The sequence below is a fragment of the Ananas comosus genome, linkage group 1, assembly GCF_001540865.1.
Source record: "Ananas comosus cultivar F153 linkage group 1, ASM154086v1, whole genome shotgun sequence".
In the NCBI taxonomy this organism is placed as follows: Eukaryota; Viridiplantae; Streptophyta; class Magnoliopsida; order Poales; family Bromeliaceae; genus Ananas; species Ananas comosus.
The window spans coordinates 396,398-421,966 of NC_033621.1; the positions used below are offsets into that span (position 1 = coordinate 396,398).

The window sequence follows — 25,569 nt, forward strand, 5'->3', positions numbered from 1 at the left end:
CGAAAAAAAAAGAAGAAAAAGCCTACTGCTGGTGGATGAGTCCATCACATACACGGATGCACCATCAGGCTTAGTTGGGTGCCTCTTTGTAACATTTCCGAAAAGTATGAGTGTTAGTTTAAATTTAACCTCAGGACTAATTATAATTGATCGATTCTGAATTTTACACGTACTAAAACTTAATTTGTTGAGTGCCAAGAAAACTTGGTGCAAGATAATTTTGTGACTTGCTTGATTTTCAGCAGCACTAGTATAACCAATTGAAAATCACTTAAAATTTTACTCAGATACATAAATGAAAAAAAATATATATCTTACATGTATCCCGAGCAAAATGAGCTAAAATATGGGCGGTAAATTACCACCCTAACAAAGAATGAAACCCCCTAAAAAGAAAAAAGAGAAATAACTTGAAAGTGTATCAAAGCTCTCCCCACTCTATCAGCCCTCCAGGGACCTGACATTCTAATTCCTTAAAAAGCCATCACAGTTGCGAGATCCCAAATACATTATATATAGCCATTTACACAACTTTACATTCACTGGTTGCTACCTATTTACAGCAAAAAAAACAGGTAAACCAGCAGTTTTAGTGCACAGCATTAAACTAGAGTCAAATTTCCTGTCATCAAGCTTCGCTGTATTTGTGTTCTACTTTTTCATTCTTTAACCTGCTAGTAGGTTTCAACGTCGCCCAACGGGCTGTTTTTCCTTTTTCTCCTCGAATCAGCTTATTTAAAAAGCTGCTTAAACTACATTGGCCTTAATAGCAAATAAAAATCCAATATTTCTCTCTCTAGGCCAGCCTCATATGGTGCTTGTCAATCAAACAGGCAGAGATTAGTTCTGACCAATCAAATCATTTAATCGCCATCACCCTTGACCATTTAGCGACTTAAAGCTATCATCTTGCAGTGTCCAAGATACTAATTGCCCATTTGAATCCCCACTTAACAACTGCTTAAGATCAGCTGTGAGACAAAGTGCCGTAACAGGGTGTTTATGCGACTTGGCCACTTTCTGAAGCACAAGGCGATACTCGGGCATTTTTCCATTTAAGCCCAACCCCCCAAAACCATTGGTCGGCAACTTATTTTTGCTACTGGCTTCGTCCTCTAAACTATGCACCATTTTCCACACCTTCACTGCCCCGCTCTGATGCCCTGTCACATACCAGTTTGTATCCAGCCAATCAGAATGCATCGAGCTTGTCAATGACAAAACGAGATCAGATGGAAGATGGGACGTGTTCACAACAGCTAGGCAATCCCCGTTAATGCTCCACACTGCCAGAAGTACCCCTGCAGCAGTCAGAATCTCTCCTGTTAGATTGTTGACATGTACAGTGGAGATTGGCGCAGGGAACTTGGGGAGCTGCTTCACAAAAACCAGGTTTGCCAAGTCCCACAAGATCACGGTACAGTCGTCGGATCCACTAACGACCAACGAATAGGGCTGGCTAACATAGACGCAAGTTATCTTTGCAGTGTGAGCACAGAGGGCCCGCGACAATATTAAGTTCTCTTGGGTGCGGGTTCCGTCTTTCACAAACCGCCAGACAGCGACAACCCCATCGTCACCACCTGTCACAAGAATCTGACCGTCATGGCTCAGGCCTGTGCAGTGGATCTGGTTTGAGCCATGTAGGTTCTCGTAGGTTGAAATTAGCTTGTCTTGATCATAACTCAATACTCTGAGGCTTCGATCTGGAAACCCCCATGAGATGTACTTGATGTAGCTTACAGGTTTCAGTAAGCTATTGGCCCCAGCAAATAGGATTTTCTCATTAAAGGTGATTATCTGAGAGATGGCAGAGGGGTTTTTGCGGATGTCTTGGGGAACAAGATGGGCGCTGTAGCGGAGAGGGTGGGGGGGGAGCTTTTTGTCAGTTTTGCGCTTTGGATGGGGTTTGAGGAATAGTTGCTTAGGGGTCTGACCGAAATGGTTAATTTGGGCTAGGATTGAGGCCTTCATGGTGGGGTCCGTGACTGCATCGATATCCACATTTCCCTCGTAGGTGTAGTGGTAAAACACATTCACAGCTTCTTCTGCTGCCTGTAAAATTGATTTTTTTAAAAAAAGAGAGCGCTTTCAGTTATACAAATTTGCCATATATGTAGCACAAATGTGCTGATTGGTTACCTATGTTGACTGCTAGACTACCAGTACTCAGATTTGAGAATGATGAACATATGCCCAGACTTATTGTGCACCAATTCGCTCAAGTAAATAGATAAATAAATATATAAAGGGTTTATCACAAACCTTTCCCCTTTGTTTGTATCCAAAGATGAGATCAATCCAGTGATGCAGATTCTCGGAAACATAATCTGATTCTAAGGCTTCCCGATGCTTCCTTATGAATTCTCTGGCACTGCCTTTAGCCCAAGGGGGCAAAATAACATCATCAACCTGCAAAAAACACCCATACCATAAGAGTTGGACATGATTCCCAACAAATTGCAGCTTTCTACCAGCAGATACAAATCCTTTTTACAATAAATATCTACAAATATCCACACAAAATAGTTAATTTACATATATATCCCTGAAAATATACATACATACATACATAAATACATACGTACATATATATATATATATATATATATATATATATATAGAGTTCCGGCTACTATCTATGCTATCGGTTATGCACGAGCGCTCCGTGCTCCGAGTTTGTTTTTCCGATAGATCTGCGGTTTTCCATCGCCGATCGGCTCCGTTAGACTGATCTACACTATTGAAACGTTATTCGAAACTAAATTTTAAATTTTTGGACATTCATTTTGCTTAGTGATCAAAAAGATCTCAAAATTGACAATTTTACTGGCCGATTGTGGGTTGTTTTTGAGTTTTAACAGGTGCTGTAAAACAGATCCAAATGCGATTGAATAATTTTATAGAAAATTCTTTCACTATTTAGCAGTAATCGATCAGTATATCTGATCTTAATTTAATACTTTTATCATCAGTCATGAGATTTTTATTTCAGCCAGTTCAACTTTTAGACTACTTGTCGAATAGGTTAAATGATATACGAAAATTATGAAATTTTAGTTTCTAGAATCACTGTTCAATAGTGTGACTCAAGTCTAACCGACCGATACGAGCGATTTGATACTGCATCATCGCAAAACAATTGTACACGGAGTGCTCCGTGTCTACCGAATATATTGTAGCCTAGTTCTATATATATCTAAGTATATAATATATATATTATATATATGCACAACCTCTAAGATCTACCCTAGGTTGAGTGATGGTGGTTGAATAGTCTGATCTAACGGGTGAAAATGATAAAGAGTAGATATAAGGTAGAACTTGTACACCAAGTGCTTCGTGCTAATAATAGCACAATCAGCTGGACTATATAATATTAGTATATATATATTATAGATCCGGCTACTACTAAGCTATTATAGTACAATTCGCTCTCCAGAGCTCATAAGCTTGTTGCGATGATAGAGCTTCGAATCAGACGATCCAGCACCGTTAAACATTTATTTACAACATTAAAATTTAGAAATCAATTAATATTTTTCGACCATCATTTACCTTTACATCAAGCAGGTCACCAAATTGACAATCTTTTGACAGCCGGTAATGGGCCTACTTTCTAGTTTAACGTGATAAAAGATCGAATTTTGAATTTTTTGATCAAGAAAATCTAATTCACTAGATAGATTAAAGATCAATAAATCCGATCTTGAAAATTGAAGGATGCCGATCATGCTTTTTAGATGTCGTTCGATTTGACCGTGTCATATTGATGGCCCACTTGATAGGACTTTATAATGATTTCAAAAATTACGAATTTATTTTCTAGAAGTTTCATAATACTTTAGATCATATTTAACGGCAGTATCGCGATTCGGAAGCTCCATCATCGAAAAACAATTATGAATACGAGGCTCCATACTCATAATAGTATACATAGCCATGGCCTATACACACACACACACAGCACACACACACACACACATATAATATCTATAATATATATATATATATATAGTATATATAATATATACATATAATAATACATACATATACTATATACATACATATATACATATACATAAACATATACATACATTATATATACATATATTCATATATTATATACATATCATATCATATATATACATATATATATATATATACATAACATATATATAAGTATATATACATATATATATATATAGACATATACATACATTATATATATAATATCTATATAAATATATACATATACATCCATATATATACATATGTTATACATACATACATATAACATACATACATATATTATGGATATACATACATACATACATTACAATATAATATATAATGTAATACCATACATACTACATCATATATATATGTATATTACATTACATACATACATATATATATACTATATATAATATATACATACATACATACATACATAACATATACTATATATATATATATATTATATATATATATATATATATATATATAATATATATATATATATATATAAATGTATATACATATTATATACATCAGTATATTATATATACATATATATATATAATATATCACATATGTATATATATCATATATATATATATATATACATAATGTATATATATCATAATATATACATATATACACATATATATATTACATACATATTATAATAACATATATAATATATATTATCAGTACATACATATATTACATACCATACATAATATTATATACTACATACATATATATATATAGCCATACATAATCAATATAATATATACATTAACCATACATACATATATATATTATACATATCATACAATATATATATACATTACATACTATAGATATATATATATGTAACTCCATATAGGCCCTGAAAAAAAATGATTACTATTTATATATAGCGCTAAGTACAAAGAAGAGTTCTTTTGATGACTTAGCATGCCTTTTCTGTAATAAACGTTATGCCGTCTCTTCGGTCCCTAGCTCTGTTGGTATTGAATTCCAAAAAATGTCTGCATTTGATTACAATTTTCACATTTTTTCTGTTTCCGGATTGTCTTTCAAAAAAAAAAAACAATCTACTTCCACCAATTAGATAACACCTTTTCACAAGATGTGGGTCTTCAAAAAGGAAAAAAAAACAATCTACTTCCACCAATTAGATAACACCTTTTCACAAGGGGTTAATAAGAAACAGCACATACAAAGGATATATATGAAAGTCAGAATTTATCAGGGCTATATATGAAAATGGAACATGTTCCAGAAATATACAAATGTAAAAGCACCAAATAGCAGCAAAAAAAGCATGGTTCTTATAAGTTACCTTCTCTCCTGACTGTTTTTCTCCCAAATCTAGACTGAAGCGATTCTCCAAATACTCTGGCATATAGAAGAACTCAGGAATCAACTCCTTCACATCTGATGTGTTACTCTTCCCAGCTGCACTTAACCATGTGTCCCTCACGCTATTGAACAAGCGGTCAGCATGGTCAAATTGCCCGCCTTGCAATTTCTGGTTTTCTATACTGAACGGTGGAAGCCTTAAAAGATAGAAAAGCACGATCCCAGCACTAGAATAATGAGAACCATAGTGAAACTTTGGAACGTCAGGATCATCCCAGCTTTCATATCTGAGAAGAGAATAAAAGACCACGACAAAATAAAAAAATCAGGCCTGTTTGTGATGAGAAATGAAAAACTATTAAGTACAATGATAGAAAGGGACTGTCCTTTTGGTTAGCAACAATAAATACTGCTAGTATGGTAAACTACATAAGATGAGAATATCTATTTGCCCATATTCCAGTAACATCCGAATTTCATAGATGTCCTTCAAAAGCCTGCATAGCCCTCTAGTCTGAAAAATGCCCGTTGTTACAAAAAAAACCTATTCTAATTCTTAGGCAAAATCAATGTCTCCCCAGATTAAGATAAGAGTATATTTGTTTACAAAAAAGAAAACAAAGAAAAATCAAAACTACACTTTCAAGAGGTACATATGCAAAATGTAGAGTTCATACACCCTTCAAGACAAGGATTTAAGTTCCGTGGCATGGGATCATGTCAAGAACTTGTCGGCATGATATGACACGGTGCTTACCGTATAATGCCGATGTGTGCCGATCACAAAAGTGCCTGTGTGCTACACACTATAACATAAAATAATTAATTTGTTCGGCATCAACATATTCTAATTGCTTATAACATATCTTTATTAATTTTTTTGCACTTTATTGAGATAATTGCTAGCTATTTTCAAAGAAAAGAGGATGTTGAGCCTTGCTATCAGCACGGGGCTCAAATTATGCCAATATCTTGTTGGCACGGTACGGGATGGTGGGCACAACCCCTGCTGGTGGACAAAACTTGCTTTAAGAAAATTGATTATGCACAATATTTATGTGAAAGCCCCAATAGATAAAATAAACAAACCTTTTCCTGAATTCCTCTTCTCCATCTGCTGTTTGGCATCCCATTGGCTTGTCAAGTTTACGGAAAGTTTGAGGGTTTGTCAAGTCTAAAGTTTCACTCTCGTAGTCTGCAAGAACCCAGGGAAATACTGGGTATTGTGTGAGATCGCTGTATCCCCGCCCTGCTAGCGTATTTAGATGCATAAGGTATTGGAAGTTGCTGATTTCCCCATTTTGCCACCTCTTTGAGAATGACTTCGCCATGATCTTAAAAAGCCGGCTTGCCTCATTGCTTTCTTGTTTTGATGAACCTGAAATTGTTGTGTCCAACCTGTAAAATATATGTTTATCTATTAGATCTCCAGAATTCAAAAAAGTACAAACATCTCAAGATTCTCAACACATTAAGCATTGTTTTCGTATTAAGTATCCAAAATTTAAATATTTTAAACACCTTAACACAATAATCACTGCTTGAAATTGACCTAAAAAAAAGGTAAGAATTGACTAGGAATGAATGAAAGCTAACAAGAAGGAATCTTCAAGTTCTTAAGAAAAAAGATAACAAGCTAAACCAATCAAACTTGCAACATCATTTATCCATTCAATTTCACGATATAGATCCACTAATTTAACTCCTTCGAAGATGCACGCATCTCAGAAAAATTTCTTGTAGCTCGGGATCTTCACATTCAACATAATGGAGGATAGTGTTCATTTTCATGTTCATTTTCATTTAGTTGACTCAACCTCATAAAGATAAAGCTACTTATTTGCAATAATTACCTTCTGAAAAATTGAAAGGAAAGATGAAACATGTCCAAGAGTGACACACTTTTAGACATTTCAATTCTATAGGTATTTAATCAACAAAGGCACTTTCAAGTAATTTAAAATGCAAAAGTTAAATGGAAGACATACATGCTATTCCTTGGGAGATTCATAGCAACCAAGTTTCGGAAAACTTCCTCCCTCTCTTTTTTGTGGAAAACCAGAAGATCATTACATCCATCCATGCTGAATATCTCAATGGCAACAGGACGGAGCTGGTAATCCCGTTTTAGGAGCTCATGAACGCTATCAAGCTTCCACATATGCCATGGATGTGGCAGATTGCTGCTGCTACAGATGCTCTCTTTTCCCCAAGCACCCCCATTATAGGCCCACGCTCTCCCACCCACCAACATCTTTGCTGTCATGCTCCACGTGGAAGGTGATTTTAGCTGGAAATCACTGTTTGCTGTTATATCCTTCTTCACACCCAACGCTTGATCAATTACAGAAAGCTCATCTTCGCTGCTCTTCTCACAGATGCACCCCGAATCATCAATATAAAAATTTTCGATTATGTATAAATAAAGTTCCCCAATTAGAAATATACCATCGTGTTTGTCGAGACCCACAACACGCTCACAGTTGTACTTAAACCTTATCTTTTCAGAGGGTTCAAGGAAAGGTCTGATAAGGTATTCCCCATTATCTAGCAATTCCTTTTCTGATTTATCCTCTGAAATTTTTGCATCGTTCACTCTCATTGAATATGATGGCCTAGGAGAACCCAGTTCAGATCTCACATTTACATCTGTTATTGGAATGGAAAAAGAACTCGATTTGGCACCGAACTCCATAGCAGAGTGAAGGCTAGGTTCATTTACACTGCTAGACTTATCATCATTCCAACCACTCTGACCAGATCTCGAGCTTTTGATTTTAAGCCCATCATTTTCTTCTCTAAAGGAATCATATTCAGAACCATCGAATATTTTATCATTGGCACCATCATTTGAAACATTTAAACACGAATCTGTATCGGACCCAGATAATCCTAGCCCATTGTCACGCTCTTCCTTAGCCACTTTTATATCTTCAAGCTCAAACCCACCTGTGAGAACATTTTGAATTGTATCAATTTTAAATTTGCAGCGCTCAAGCTTCTTTCTCATCCTGTATGGTCCTTCAATAGGACAGAGCTGCCACTCAGGTTCCAAGGACGTATATTTTATAGGAAATATTCCTCTTTCATGTATAAGCTGTTGAAGCTGACTCTGCCACTCGCTCTCTGCATGAAGAATCCACCCATATTTATCTTGGCGAATTGCTCGAAGTTGGGTGGACATTAAATCACGAACTGATTCGAGTGCGTATCTCCGCTCATTTATCTGTTCCCAGTGCCTTAAATCTAGTTTTGCATTATCACGTGATTTTCTCCCCATTTCTCTCTTGCGCCTTACTTCCATGCCTTTTATTCTCACCCCAGGAAACTTTGCTGATCCGGCAATGTATTGAACCCACATAATGAAAGCAGAGCGCTCCAACACTTTATTGATGGTGTGCTCGGAGCTGTTGAGCCATTCAAAAAACATAGAGGAGCTTCCTGTCAAAAGTTTGTCGAAACCCCCATGTAAAACATCCAATGGTTGCCCTTGGTTCGGTTTCGAGACAAGTAGGTCCTCTAGGGCTTGCCGACGATGCAATAATAAGTACTTAATCAAATCCATCGCCAAATTCTGAGCAGTTAGTCTTTTGTCCTGGAGGAGAGCAATTAGATTAACACACAGACAGCAAATCAAATCAGTGTCAAGATTGGTTGGACACAGTATAAGGCGTTTGTTGGCAATTAATAGCTGCAGAACCGTGCAAATATCGATCGTAAACTCATCATGTGACAATGCTTTTGTAGACAAGCTTTTCCCAGTTTCTGTCTGAAAGCCCAAAGCCAAAAGCAAATCATCTTCTCCAATGGACTTGAGGAATAAGGGGAGGAAACAATGCATTATCATGCGATTTGTATTCTTCAGAATGGCATGTATATATGCTTCAAGTTGCTTGGCGCCCCTTGCAATGGACAATATGCCTTTTCCGGAAGGTGCTACTTCTTCAATACGGCCATCTTTGTTTGCAAGCTGTAGCATGGACAGCAGGAATTCTAGGGTCCTCAATACTCCGAGTGGCTTTGGAAAAGAACCCATATAAACCCTATCTACAGTCATCCAGCAAAGAGAGTCCAGATTCACAGACCAACGATTCTTATCAAGTTTTTTGTCGTCCTCTTCATCATCCCGCAAGAGGCGCCTTTCGAGAAAATTCATCAATCTACTGAGGCACAAACCTTGAAAAACAAGAGCAGAATCAACATCCACATATAAAGGAACGGACTCCAAAATGCCCTCGATTAAAAGGGTTGCTTTGAGTTGTTCTGCTACAATATCAGCAAGGATTTGTGCAACAAAATCCAATACCGCAGTAGCTCCAGCCGAGCACGGGCCGCCACCATAGCCCACATCATCAATCTCAAGTAACAGCTTAGAGCTTACAGGGAAGAATGTGTTTACTGCTGACGAACCTTGCAAAGATGGCTTCATATCAGGAGATACATCAGATTCATTTAGAGAGACGGTAGAAATCATAGATGGTGTTGCAGATGATAGTATTCTTGAATCATTATTAGTTCCCATGGCGCCAAGCCAAGAAGTTAATGCAATAACAGGGGAAGTACTTGGTGTTGTTGGTATTTTAGAATTTGATCTTTCAGATAAAGCGGGAGAATTAAGGACATTTATAGAGGCAGAGCAGGGCGAGTCGGTTGGGGGGTTAGTATCTAAACTCCCATTCAAACTAGGGTTCTTAAGCTCAGGACCGTCAGACTTGATTGAGATTTGTTCTCGAACTTGGTCATTGACATTCTGAATAGTTTGAGCATCTTGTCCATCAACAGACTTGCTAATTTCAGCAGCAGAAAAGTCAGTTCTCTTTGTTTCAGCATCATCCAAAGGATAATTTAGTGTCCCCGTATCTTCAGAGCTGGTACTCTTTTGCTCTTGAGGAAAGCTTCCAATACTCATAGAAGTTTTAGCAGATTGCTCCTGATCTGGTGGCAAGCTAGAAAATGTATTTTGAGAGCTTTCATTATCATCAGCATCGTTCAAGTTCTTGTCATCTGGTGTTGTAGTTTTGAGATCTTTTGCCATTTTTAATGCTGAATCAGCCCTGAAAAAAAGGACAAAAAGCCAAAAAGTGAATAAATAAATAATAAAAGATCATATACAACTGCATGGTATGACTCACACAAGAACCACATAAATATATACTACTGCAAAATTTTGTATTGACATATATATATATATATATATATAGAGAGAGAGAGAGAGAGAGAGAGAACTAGGCTAGAATACTATTAATAGCACCAATGACTTGGTGCTATTAAGTTTTCTGCCATTGGATTAAAAGATGTGCGGTTAGGATGATGTGGGCCCCCTAGGATTGAGTGGGTGGTTAGTTGAATAGTATAATCGAACGAATGAAAATGATAAAAGAGGTAAATCTAACGGTAGAAAACTTAATAGCACCAAATACTTCGTGCTATTGATAGTATCCCAGCCAGACAAGATATATATATATATATATATATATATATATCTGTGACTCATTTTTCAACTTTTATCCATCAAGAACATGATTTCTTGAACATATACTCCTATATCTACGAAAATGCCCCACTTCAAAATATGTTTCTAACATAAAACCAACTTACCAATGTAAGACAATGGCATTCTAGAAAGAAACTGCACTTGGGTATAGAATTCGAGATAATACAGGGTTATATATGATTTTGCGCAGATATTCATACTGACTTGCCAGGGACATACATACATACATACATACATATATATATATATGGTTTTAAGCGTATATCAGTATGGGCCGTGCCCACCATGTCATACTATGCCAACATGATGCCAACACGATACAATCCCATGCTAATGGCATAACTCACCATCCTCCTTTCCTTGAAATTAAAATTATTTATCTCAATAAAGTACAAATATTTCATAAAAGTATATAGCAAGCAATTAGAACATATTAGTGCCGAAGAAAATAAATATTTCATGTCATAGCGTGTTAGCACATAGATATCTTTGTGACCGGCACGGCGGCATACATAGCACTATCCAGCATGCATCATGTCGTATCGTGTCAACAAGTTTTCGGTATGACGCCATGCCACGGTACTTAAATTTTTGGTTATATCCACTTTACAACATAATCAATATTGTGCAAAAATAGGAGGGATGGGGGGTGTTTGTGTGGGGGAAGTTATTTGGAGCATGTAAAACCAACCTCACACACGAGAAATATAGATCAACGCAGCTTTCAAGAAATTCAGCTCTCCTGCATACAGCAGAGAACGGTGGGCACATCTTTGCCAAGTCAACCATAAACCTGAGTATCGATGTGACAGTAGCAGGCGCCGCCGCCTCCCTACCCATTAACCTCGCTGCATACGTCTTATGTAGTAGAGCTTCACCTTGAAGGTCTTCTGCAGTATCTGTTGTGGCTTCAACAAGCTCCGAAACTAAGGTACCATTGAGATGTGAAAGGTTACAATTTTGATGTGCCAGCATTGACTTCATACTGAGTCTATCAAACGTAGCTTTTGCCATGGCAATCACGGTTTCCAACAAGTCCACAAACTTCAGTTCCCCATAGTTTCCATCACTAGGCATGAGAACATGGAAATCAAGCATGCGAACTTCAGGAACCCTAGGATAGACAGGCTTACCAAATACTAAACAGAATAATATGTAGTATATTTCAGGCGAATCATAGAAGCTTGGAAGTACACGTGTCAGCCCTTGGAAACCTCCACTAGTGCGGAATTTTAGGGCAAACGTGGGGGATGAAGCAAGGCATACTCCCAAGAGAGTCATAATCCATCTCATACTGGTAGGATGTACAGCTTCGTCAAGGAAAAATGTGATCAGTTTGGATGAAACAATCTTATGCCATTGCTCAAGTAAATCTTCAACATTAATAGTAACTTGTAAATCAATAAGCATCTCAAGTAGCATGTTCCTGACAATTATGTGTTTTCCCATTGTTTCACGAACAGTTTGATTGCGAGGAGTCAACTCAGGAGGATCGAATGTCATAATTACAAACCTTACAACAAGTTCTAACTCTGAAGCCAGAAAACCATCCTCCAGAATAACACCGAGCAATACAACCAGTTTTTCCAAAACAGGAACTTCCACATCACCGCGTTGTAGAGTTACTAGTAGATGTTGCACAAGGTTGATTCGCCGCAATATAGTAAGGTTATGATTTCTGTACCAATGCATAGATACCATCCTTTCGAGAAATCCAAGAAGTGTGATTTGAATCGAAATAGGAGCTGTAACCCATAGAGTCCAGTCTAAAAGAACATGTTCAACCATATCAGCATTTGATAAAACAATGCAGTTGGAAGTTTCTCCAGATAAATCAGTATTTTCGAGCTCAGAAATATGACTGAATGAATCCTTCTGTGCAGACAATTCGTCAAAATCTCCATGAGATCCAACGGAAGAGATTTCATCAGTGAATTTCGGTAAAGAAAGATCATCAAGACCGGCCTCGAGGGAAATTCCAGCAGGAAAACTTACAGACCGGTTTACATGTGGCTTTTGTGGTTCCGGAAAAGAAGCCTCGCATGCAGCAATGCGGAAGAAGATGTCAAGTGACTGCATGTCAAATAACGACATCCGACGGTGAAGGAAAAGGGCAAGAAGATGGTAGCCTCTTAGGGCTTGCATGTCTTTTACATTTTGATGACTCTGCTGGAGTGATACTGCAAGTAGCTCCAGTGCCATGTGTAGCATGTCTCTGCTCTCAGCAGCTTGGACAAGAGCAAGCACAACAGCCATCCCACCAACTGTTTGAATACTATCTCCAATTGTGCAGTGGTTACAAATGTAAACATCTCCAGTCAGACGCCCATAACGAGGTATACCTGCAAATTCAAGAGAAAACTATGAACTCTCAAAATACCAGAGCACGAATCTACGTATAATAGTATTCGGGCTTCTGTATATATATATATATATATATATATATATATATATATATAGAGAGAGAGAGAGAGAGAGAGAGAGAGAGAGGATTTAAGTATCATAGCACGGGGTTGCATCGAGCACTTGCCAGCATGGTAAGGCATAGGAGTGCCGTGCTGTGCCAATGTATGTCGTTCACAAAAATACTATGTGCCACCATTCTATGGCATGAAATATTTATTTATTTAGCATCAATATATTCTAATTGCTTATTATATATCTTTATCAAATTTTTGCACCTTATTGACACAACAACTGGCTAAAATTTAAAAGAAAAGTGCTTTAAACTGTGTCATCAGCACGAGGGTCCGATCATGTCAATACCTTGTCAGCAAAATACAACACAGTGTAGCACGTTGGGCATAACCCGTGCCTATGGGTACTTAAATCCTTGCTGCAAAGTCGTCTATTTACATATATACTCATGCAAATCAGAATTTTCATACATATCCCTTGATAGTGTACTTTCTTATAAAAATACCCGTATTTTAAGCAGGAAGACATTAAATTCAATATAATTTTCGGACTAGTAGGTATAAATATGTAAGTAAGAAATTTAGTTGCAAATGGCAAATATGAAAATTCAGGTTTTGCAGCAATACGTTAATACTTGATAGTTAATACACAAATATATGCATTCATAGAGACTATAATGCAGGGTTACAAGTGAAAATATCTGTAGAGTACTGATGGGGAATTGGGATGAGGAACTACAAACCACCAATTGGTGAAGCAGCAGCAGACAAAGGATCAACAAGATTCAGCAAGGACAATGTTCCAGATGCTCGAAAAGTTTCAGAGGAAGTTCCGTCGAATCCAAATATGAGTTTCTTCCCAGAGAGCTGCAGGGCGAGATTTGTCAGTCTCTCTAAATCCCAAACAAACCCACTGCCGTCAAGTCTAGAATTCCCGAGCTTGATTGAACTATCAATTCGCTGAGTACTTGAAGCCAAGGGCATTTCTATTTCCAATGAATCCAAAATAGCCATACTCTCTCCACCACATGCTTGATTTGGTACAAACCTAAGAAGATCTGTGTCTTGAAACAGTCCTCTATATCCTCGACCAAGGATATACATGAAACAAATACTACCTGATGTGAGTGCTTCTTCGAAAAGATAACAGCAACGAAGTTTCCACGACAGCTCAGAAATCTTCCCGCGTGAAGCAGGTGTACCAAGAGTTACTTGTAGTGATTTACCAAATGGGGATGGTGAATACCCTAGTTTTCCCGTGTGTCGTAGTTTTCCGTCCAGATAGAGATAGGCCACGCTGGCCTGGAAAAGCCCAGCTAGTGCATTGGGCTTACTGTGAATGACCGCGAGGTGATGCCATCTGCCTTCTTCTAGTTCTATTCCTGGAAACGAAAGTAAGCTTGAGCTGCTCGTAGCTAGAGCCAATACACCATTCTCTTGGAGATAGAGTTCGGCATACAAAGTGTTGGCGTCGTCCACTGCACCAACAGAGAATATACGCAGTACTTGCCCACTGGATGTAATTCTCCTTTTCGCGGAGTTGGCTTTAGAAAGTTGCTCTGAATCTTTAAATTGGTTTTTGAATAAATTGTGGAATTGAAACCAGCAAACAAAGGAATACCCAGAAGCAGGAGGCCATGTCCTCTCCCCTAGTGAGACCTGGATGGAGGCATGGCCTACTTTGCTCATGTCCATCTCAATAAAAGGAGCTTGGGAAACATTTTGCAACCTTACGTCTTCCATTCTAATTAACTTCTCCATCATATCAACAAGAGGATGGCCTGACTTTTTCACCCTCAGTTGCAAAATATACCTAACAAGCAGCCGAAGCTCTGAAGAGGAGAGCCTGAAGCCAAAAAAAATTAATGTTCACCACAGAAGGCCAATGAATAAATAGCATCTAGATAAGGGGAGTACATATATGTTGTTTAAACATAAAAACAGACCTATAAGCACCAAGCACCTCCACAATTCTCAGAGCATGATTAAGAAATGGAGATAGACCCTCCAAAAATGGGTTAATTGTCTCCAGTAGAAGACCAACGCATCCTACATTTTGAACAAGCCAAATACAAGAGATGAAGTACTGTCAGTGTATCATTAAAAGAAGTAAAACACACAGAAGAAAATATCTAGCTTCATACCAACAGAAGTCAAATTCTCTTGATTGAAGGGACCAGCACATGCTAACTTCTCAATAAACTTCAGTAAATCCAACTGAACTTTCGGTGTAAAGAGTAGCAAGGAGTGGATTAAAACAGCAAAGGCACTAGCATTATATACCCGCTCCCTATCAACCCTAGATATACCAAGGGATGTGACAAAATAGAGACTTGACTCATCTTCGCATGTATCAGATGAAGCACTCTCTGATTGCAGCACATTAGTCGGTGGAAGGACAATCTCTAGAGCAAGCTCAAGCAATAACTGAATAACTTGCTTTTCACAATCCACTGAAAGCAACCCGGATTCACAAAGAAGATCATAGAAGGTATGTGATGAGATGATTGTGTGCAACCTCAACCTGTTGACTGCATTATTGCACACAGCAGCTGTCACAGCTCGCATTAGAAAACTGAAAACCTTCATGTGACTGGCTGATGACAATTGATTTTCTGTATTTTCTTCACCACTCTGGAAACTATGCAGCGTCGTCAGTAAAAGCGAAAACCCAGTGGCTTCTCCAAAAACCCTCTGTGCTGAAATATTGGCCCCAAGAATGCGCCATAATGCGCCTAAAGTATCGCACTTTGCATCACCGTGAAGTTTGTATTGAGATCCTAATACACTTGTCACCATTCCACTCTTAAGAATCTCAATCAGCAATCCTAACTCTTCTGGATGAGCCTAAAAGGATACAAAAATAGAAAGACAAAAAAAAAAGAACTCAGGTAAAGCTACTGGTAAACCGCTAAAAATAATCAAAACTTTATTCATACCCTCAAAAGGTTGAGATATCCCAGATGCCCTTGTCAACATATTAAATACTCAAAAATGTCCTTCCAGGAAGGCATTAGTGAAAACGACAAAAGCATTTTCAGGAGCATTTATGATATGTTCGAAGCATTTGTGATTATCTTTAAAATATACAAGGGTAATAAGAAATTTCCAACCCTTGGAGAGTATCTATGGAATTATGTGCGTTTTGAGTGATTTGCAGGTCTACATGCAACAAAATGATGGGATGGATGCAAACCTGAAGAGTATCTTCGATCATCAGACATGACAATAGTCTAAGCACCCCAGAGCGGTGGTTATCGGATACCAAGAAAGGGAGGACAACGCTGACCCCATTGGACGATCGGAATGATTGCTGATTAGCATCGGCTTTTTTCAATAGATAGAAAAGGCAGTCCCATCCAACAGCAATTGTGGCCTCATCCTCAAATATGGGAAACTTCTCAGTACCAGAGCTCATAAACTTGGGTGAAGAAAGAATTGCATCTTTGCTATCCATGTGTTTTTGTAAACTACTATTGCTGGACTTTCTTTCAAGAGTAGTAGAGACCTTATTTTGCTGCTCTCCTCCAGAGAAAAGCTTGTGCTGTTTCAGGTCATCTAACAGAACTTCCAACACACCAACTTCCCTGAGAACTTTCTTGTATTGCTGATCAAAGGAAAGCAGCTTTACGAAGAAAGCAAGTATAGCATGCTTAAGACTAGTAGTAATTGGCTGCTGCAACAAGCAGCAGAGAGATAGCAGCTCCTGCTCGGGGACACAGTTCACAACAGTAACAGCATACTCTAAGATTTTCAAAATAATTTCCTGTAGTGATGCAGGGAAACCTGCCATATTTAGTATAAATAGCGGCACAGTACGAAGTTCTTGACACAATTTGTAGTTTTCAAGATGACTCGAGAAAAGCTTGAACATTCTGTTCAGAACTTCTGCTTGCAGTTCAACATTGTCAGCCTTAAGAAAAATATCCTGCAGCATCTGAATAGCCTCAAGATCCTTGACTTTGGTACTACCTTTCTCCGAAAAATCATCGCCGAGCGTATCAGAAGATGGTGTACGGCTTCTGCTATGACCCGTCGCTCTTCCATGACCAGATTTTGATGATTTCCCACCAGCAGTTTCCGTTGGGCCTGTTTGGGCCAGGTTTACGAGGACATCAAGTAGCCTGGATAAAGCTGGAGAAAGATGGGTAGGAGAGGTATCTGCTCTACTTTCCTGATGACCTAATTGATCTGGTCCACTTGAAGTGTGCCCTTCAGAACTATCATTAGATAATAATTCTGAAGAAGCAGATCGAACAATCTGATTCTTGTGTAAACTAGATAGTGTCAAAGCAAAATGAACAAGAAACTGATAGCCGTGTGCATTATGTATATCTTCCCTGAGCTTGATCGGGCCAGCCTCTAGTAAAATTTCAACAGAAGACAAAATCAGAACTGTCAGTTACTTAAGTATTCAGGTTAAGCAAAATGGTCTCGCATAATACTTACCAGATCTATAAGACAATTCAACGCATTCCAGTAACAAGTCCACTACACCCATTGTGTATGCAGCATCACCTTTTTCCGGATTGAAGTCTTTTACAGCCGTTAGAAGGACTTTGATCTAGCAAATGAGATCAGTAGCACACGAATGATGAGAATGACCAGAAAGGGGAAGTACAATTTTATATTGAATGAATTCCAAGAATAAAATAGCATTTTTGGTGCGCTTTCAATCTGAAATGCTATTCTATCTTCCTATAACATCACTCACAAAAAAAAAAAAAAAAAAAAAAAAAAAAAAAAAAAAAAAAAAAAAAAAAAAAAAAAAAAAANATATATATATATATATATATATATATATATATATATATGTGTGTGTGTGTGTGTGTGTGTGTGTGTGTGTGTGTGTGTGTGTGTGTACACATATTTACACATATGTTTACATATATGCATACACATGAGTACACATATGTATGTACATATATATATGAAGCAGGCCTGCTGTGCTCTTAGGAGCACGGAGGCCTCCGGTCTCCTTAGCCATTTTCGATGATGAAATTTTCTCATCGACGATCAGCTCCTTTAGACTTGATCTAGCGTATTGAAGTATCTAGGAAATAAATTTTACGGTTTTTCGATATCATTTACCTGACGGTCAAAAATGTTCAAAATCAATAATTTTTAATGATTGATGTCTGTCGTTTCCAAGTTTAAGTGTAGAAGTATCCAAATCAGATGAAATTTTGATAGAAAATTATTTATACTATCTACAACAAGATCAATATCTCTGATCAAAAATTTTTGTGCTATAACACCACCTTTTGTGAGATTTTTATGATTGATGTCTGTCGTTTCCAAGTTTAACAGTGTAAACGTATCCAAATCATATGATATTTTGATAGAAAATTCTTTATACTATCTACAACAAGATCAATATCTCTAATCAAAAATTTTTGTGCTATAACACCACTTTTCGTGAGATTTTTATTTTCAGCCGTTGATTTTGAACCCTTTTGATCGTCAGGTAAATGATATCGAAAAACCATAAAAATATAAAATTTATTTTTCTAGATACTTCAATACTCTAGATCAAGTCTGACGGAGCCGATCGTCAATTCGAAAATTCCATCGAAAACGGCTCAGGAGCACGAAAGCCTCCGTGTTCCTAAGAGCACAATAGCCTTACTCTATATATATATATATATATATATACATACATAGAGAGAGAGAGAGAGAGAGAGAGAGAGAGAGAGAGCTAGGCTCCTACGCTTTCGAAAGCCTGGAGGCCTCCGTGCATGTAAGTTATTTGCAATTATGGGATATCCAATTCGATGATAGGCTCCGTTAGGCAAAATCCACGCTATTAGAACTATTTAAAATCAAATTTCATTATTTTTTGATTTCATTTGCCTACTGAACAAGTAGTCTTAAAATGAACGGCTGAAAATAAAAATATCATAAAAAATAATGATAAAAGACTCAAATTTTAAATCAAAAATATTATTCTTGCTCTTGATGTTAAGTAGAATTTTCTATAAAAGTTTCATGTAATTTATATTCTTCTACACTATTGAACTTACAAACATGTCACATCGGCCGTTAAATAGTTATTTTTGAGACCTTTTGATTACTTGGTAAATGATGTCAAGAAATTATGAAATTTGGTTTCTAAATAGTTCTAATAGCATAGATCATACTTAACGGAGTCAATCGTTGAATCGGATGTCTCATCATCGAAAACGACTTACAAGCGCGGAGGCCTTTGTGCTTTCGAAAGCGCAGAAGATGTACTCTAAATATATACATGTGTACATATATATATATATATATATATATATGAACTCCTATGCTTTTAAAGCACCAAGTCATTGGTGCTTGCAAGTTTTTGGCCTTTGGATGAAGATTTGTAGGGCTAGGATGATAGTGATCCCCTAGGGTTGAGTAAGTGGTTACTGGAATAGCATAATCTAAAGAGTGGAATTGATCAAAGGGATAGATTTAGCGGTAGAAAACTTATGAGCACCAAGTGCTATATGCTCGAAGTCTACGTCTAAGATAGATTAATAGAAAGATGCAATTGTTCCAAGACATATAAGGCCGAGGCTAAATCCATGGAAAAATATGTTAAAATTGGAAGAGAAATCTACTATAGGAGACATAATCGAACCAATTACGTAAATTAAACGAAAGAAAACGCAGATCCAACCAGAAGGCACCCAAAACAAAGGAGTAAAAAATCGGAATCCAAAAAACGGCCACATATTTAGAATTTAGTCTATGCATATTAGAATTAGTATTACAAATAGTACCAAGCGCTTAGTGCTCTTAGGTTTCAGCCCTTGAATGAAGGGATGTGCGGTTAGGAATTAGGATGATAGTGGTCCCCGGTTTGGATAGTAGTGACTCCCTAGGGTTGAGTGGTTGGTTGGTTGAAAAGTATGATCTAACAAGTGGAAATGATCAAAGGGGTGGATCTAATGGCAGAAAACTAAATAGCACCAAGCGTTTGGTACTATTGAGTATAGTAGATGGACTCTCTCTCTCTCTCTCTCTCTATATATATATATATATTAATATTACATTCACACTAGATGAGGACAAAGCAACTTGTATCTATCACTAAAGACCAGAGAGTAAAAAAAAAGGGATTACCAAATGATGTTTGCGTATATACTTTGCAGCACTTCCATTGTCATTCACGAGAATAAGACCAAGAATCTGAAATACAATCACAAGAATGTTTTAGCCAAACAAACTGTGGAAAGAATTCATTGTTCTATCTAAAGAGGCCCCAGTAATTAAATGAAAAACCTGCATGGCATGTCGATGAAGTTGAATTGTGTGCAAAGGAACGAGGCCCTCTCTAAACTGAGAAAACACAGTCAAAGAGCCATTCACAACCATGTGAAACAGAAGCTGAAGTGAATCGTCTTCAATTAAACTTGGTGCAGCAGAAGGATGGCTCGCTAATGCCTTCATAATATGCACTACGCTTCCCTCTATCTGCATAAAATAAAAATATGGAAGACAGTGATTGAACCACACACTATCACAATATAATTGCAAGAAAAGTACGCAAATGTGTTCAAGTCAAAAAAGAAGATAAAAAGTCAAAGCAGAAGAATATGCTAGTAATATATCAGCAGAAAAATTACTAGAAGTATCCAATTGTCAGAATGATACTTCATGCTAGCAGACATGCTATGAAAAATTTCACCTAAATTTTAAGAGCATACTGAACAAATTTCAATCACAAAATAAAGCATTATTGGCACCCCAAATGCCTCAGTTCATCTTCACCAAGAAAATGCAGCTTTTCATAACCAAAATACCATTGCAAAAATTCTAAAAGGTTTCATATATGATGGCTAAAATTTCTGCAACCACAGGGAGAGGGCAACAATACCTCAAGTCGCCTCACTCGTACAGCATCTCTGTCCATACTTTTGTCGCTTAAAATTGCACCTTCTTCACTGACCACAGATTCTCCTTGATTGGATTCATCGCAACTTAGAAGAGAATTGAGGATACGAATAAGGCAACATAAAATACCAGAATCCAACAGAGGCTGCTTATCAATTGGCTGCAGGCGTAAAAGAGTTATGTTTTAGTCTATATTTTGTTTTCAAATGTCCACAAGTTTTGAGGCATGATTTTCCCAGTGGAATTGCATATGAGCATGAAATCGGTGATATTTGTTCCAATAGCAAAAGCGTACTGATGGCGAAAGCTTTTTGTGCTAAAAATCTTGGAGCCACAGTGCATGTTTGCTTGTACAAGCCTCCAATCATCTTAAAGTTTTACTCTCACATTGATGAACGAGGGGATACTTTTGCCGTTTGAGCTAATAATAATAAGCAACAAATTCATGCTACCGATTACTTTCTGACTACATATTTTAGCAAATGGACAATCTAAATACTAGCTGCTCGAAGATCTACTCCGGAAGTAAACAAGAGGCAAACCACCATAATCTTTTACAACTCCAGCAAATGTTACAAGAATTTTACTCTTTGAGGCTAGTCAAACTAACTGTGAGATCAAATGGCACAACTATTACTTAGGTTACAGTCTACATGTGCAAGAATATTAAAAAATAATAATAATAAAAGCTTTTCATAATAGTAGAAAAAAGCAAGTCAGCCTTTACAGATTGGTGCAAGCACATCAACATACCCCTGTAACCAAAACTTCTACTGCATACAACAGGTTTGAACCGGGACTGACGTCATCCTGGTGTAAGGGTAAGTACTTTGTCAGCATGTTCATACTAAAATAATATAGGTGCAGAGAACAAAAATAAGATGAAATTTGGGGGCTGGCAGACCTCCATCACTTCTGAAAAGAAGCTGATAACATCTGCAACAATTAAAGATCTCCCCTTTCGGTGCATTCTCAATTTCTCCACATCAGTTACAAAGGCTCTTCCAACAACAAAAGAGAAAACATGTGCCTCAACTAACCTGAGAATCACATGGACATGGACATGAACTTAGAACTCCACAAGAAACAAAACTTTCATATCTGTATGCAGTTTATGAGACAATGATACCATAAGGACTGACTAATAAGTATATTTATTACTGTATTGAATCATTTAATACACAGTCGTTGATGGCAGTTAAACTTGGCAAAGGTAAACAACACTTAAACCTTAAATACATATCAGCATAAAAAGCAATGCAGAAATCATATACTTTGCAGCGTAATTTTAGGAGGACGGGGCATCATACTTTGTAACTAGTTGAGCTACACTAGACTGCTGCTTGACTAGTCTACAGAAGACATCAACTGCCATGTTCAAGGCCGTTTCTTTCTCCTGCATAGTAAAACTCAGAGCATAAGAATATTACTTGTAGGACACAGCTTGCAGAATTACTGACTCGTGAGAATCATTAAACAAATATGGCACACCTTCTCAGAGCTGGAAGAGCGGAATTCTTCCCAGAACTTCTTAAAGTCCAGTTCAAGTTCATGTTTGCCTCTGCTATCACCAAAAGTGAAAAATATTATCAATATTAAGGAGCTAAAAGGTTAGACAATCTGTTATCAAGATATATCAAAATTTAATACCCTAAAAAAGTGAAAAAAATACTTCAGGTCCATAACGATTACATCTTTTATTTGCAAAAAGTGAAACAAAATGTCAAAGGAACATAATACAAGAGAAAAACCAAAAGCAACAATACAAGTAATGGATTGGCAAATTGCGTCCTCATGAAACAGTTTCAATGTAATTTCATAGATGAGCAATAACAATATTTAGTAATATGTTTCTTAGGTATTCATTGCATGTTACTATGGCATGTATATAGATGCTGTTGGAGCTAAACTACTTCCAAGTACAATAGGGAATACGCAAATCTTGAGATCTACAACACTATCGTAAAGCAAGATTTCTGTTTAATGGCTACAGTATAGTCTATTTTCAAAAAGTAAAACATTTAAACTTAAATACTGATTTAGTATAAGTTTATCATAAAATCACAGTTAGAGCCAATTCACAAGGGAGCCAAGAAGGATTGATGTTCAGATTCTCGAGAAACATTATCCGATCATGCACCGGTTAATCAGGCTATTGACCCAAACCAATGATTATAATAAGAATATGATAATAAGCAATTCATCATTTTTCTCCAACAGTCGATCTTTTCTCTGTTAAGTATTTCGCATGATTTGGCTGTTTAATATTTTCTCAATGAAAGGACCAAACTTTTCCAATGTGCCGACAAAGCAGCCTGCACCTGTGCCAGCATTGAGCCTTTTCAGTTGATGCCACAGGCGTAAATCAGTAGCAGAAATAATCAAAACGACATGACAGCACAAAGGCTAAATAAATTTTTTTAAAAAAAAAAAATCAATTAGTTTAAAACTGTTGTTCAGATGCATGTTTGCTGGTCTCTTGAGCCAATTCATAAAAAGATTGCAACTTTGGCACCCAAAAAGTGGGCTATTCACTCGCAAAATTTCTCTCCTCAGACAAAGAGCGAAAAAAAGCTTGTTTGCAATCACCTTCCTAACGGAAAGACATGTAAAAATCGCATCTTTCTTACTGCTCCTCCAAGTTGAGTTAGAAGTTGTGCCGTATTCACTTCACTATCCATAAACACAAACATCTAGCAAAAACGGACAAGCGAGAAAACAAACAGGATTCATGATTTAAGACGCAGACAGAGTGAGAGAAAGGGCGGATGTGGACCTGGCGGGGGAGAAGCCGGGGGACGCATCCGGCTGGGCAGCATCGGACGCTGCAGCTCCAGCTCCGTAATCGACGGAAAGCGGGGCGAGCGACGGGGAGGGATGCTGCTGATGGTGCTGAAGTGACTGGGACGGCTGCGGCGACGATCCGGAGAGCCCGACCTTCCCTCTGATGTTCTCAAGCAATGTCGCCCATTTCATTGTTTTCCGCGACGACTGGAACATAATGCGGGCCCCCTCATCCGACGACTCCCCTCCCCTTCTACCCCCGATCAAACCCTAGATCCGGTCGCCGGATCCGCAACTCCCCGCGCAATAACACCGCACTTTACCTCTTCCTCTTCACCTTCTCTGCGCTTCCGCAATCGAGAAGCGGCGAGAAGAGATCGAAACGGAGGAAAGTGAGGGGGATTAGGGATCGGACGTGGGAGATTAGATCGTGGGGAGCTTCGGATCTCGTCTTCGAGAGGGGTCCCTGGGATCGGAATCGATCTAAAACGCTCGTTTTGGATTGGAACGAGGAGGGTTTCGATTGGAGTAATGGGGATTGGGGGAAAGAGCTCAAGCGGGGAGGAGCGAGGGAGGAGGAGAGAGAGAGAGAGAGAGAGAGAGAGAGAGAGAGAGAGGACCCGAAATTTCGGTTAGGGGACGGAGGCGAAATTTGGTGCGGGGTTTTATTTTTCTCCTCTCTGAAATCTCTCTCTAATCTCTCTCTCTTCTTTCTCTCTCTGTGTGTCAGAGACGGAATACAAAAGAGCTCCGGTTGCAAAATTTTTGCCTGCACCATGTGTATAGATGAAAAATGAATGTAACTTATATTTAATGACTAATAATAATATTTTTTAAAAAATATCTTATAAATGCACATTATACACAATATAAAAAATAGCTATATTAAAAATCTTCTAAACTTAAATAGAATGTTTAGCGATAGAATACATAATCGATGTGGGTATTATGAAATAAATATAATTTATACTATTCAAACTCTATAAAAGTCAAACTTTGCTATTTTATAATGTCAAGCTCATCTTATATATCTTATATTATTTATTTATTAAAATATTATTTTTGAATATGAATTATATACTATTCAAAATATACAAAATAAAAGTTACTATTTTATAGTGTCAGGCTCATCTTATATTATTCATTAAAAATTACTATTTTGAGCTGCTTCAATATTAGCCAAATAACATTAAAAGAAGAAATTATAAAATTCTATTCGTAATAAGTTTAAAAATAAATTTAACAATATGTATTGTCAAATCGAATGTCTTATCGAAGAAATCGATAGATAAAAGATAATGAATATTTAAAACCTAGCATTAGATAGTTCCAAAAAAATAATAACTGAGAGTAAGGTTTTTTTTTTTTTTTTTAAGAAACCAGCACTTAAAATTTTTGCTGCATGATTGTAGGGATGTGGACGCAGTACACCCGGTTCATCGAAAATTTCCCCTGTGGTCGGACGCGCTCTCTTTCTCTTTCATCCGCGGCTCTTTCTCTCACCTCCCCCCCCCGCTCCTATGACGACGGTGCCACGACGGACGACAAGGGGCTGCCACGTGGCAACGCGGAGAGGACGTGCGAGCCTCTCTTCGATGGAGACCCACCGGCCCCCTGCCCCGCACGATTCACCGA

The 25,569-nt window shown here is 37.6% G+C and overlaps 1 protein-coding gene across 1 annotated transcript; it reads right to left on the bottom strand.

Moving 5' to 3' along the window:
* LOC109711722 (protein SPIRRIG) lies at nt 254-24,643 on the bottom strand. The gene is made up of 19 exons (XM_020234916.1): nt 23,927-24,643; nt 22,642-22,711; nt 22,461-22,546; nt 22,055-22,190; nt 21,904-21,960; nt 21,134-21,310; nt 20,539-20,730; nt 20,380-20,445; nt 17,734-17,848; nt 16,481-17,646; nt 15,429-16,131; nt 15,231-15,333; nt 14,028-15,130; nt 11,559-13,209; nt 7,362-10,427; nt 6,463-6,771; nt 5,354-5,660; nt 2,266-2,412; nt 254-2,055 (listed from the first exon to the last, which is right to left on the bottom strand). Exons 1-19 carry the CDS (start codon nt 24,148-24,150, stop codon nt 874-876), a joined length of 10,860 nt encoding a protein of 3,619 aa, XP_020090505.1. The 5' UTR covers nt 24,151-24,643; the 3' UTR covers nt 254-873.

What these genes read in the sequence shown, in the direction of transcription:
- LOC109711722 (XM_020234916.1), bottom strand. Translation starts at nt 24,150, where the DNA reads ATGTTCCAGTCGTCGCGGAAAACAATGAAATGGGCGACATTGCTTGAG. An exon ending in TGAATTGTCTTATAGATCTG is followed by an intron (nt 17,647 to 17,733) that starts GTAAGTATTATG and finishes AAATTTTACTAG; the next exon opens with AGGCTGGCCCGATCAAGCTC. An exon ending in TGCTGCTTCACCAATTGGTG is followed by an intron (nt 13,210 to 14,027) that starts GTTTGTAGTTCC and finishes TTGAATTTGCAG; the next exon opens with GTATACCTCGTTATGGGCGT.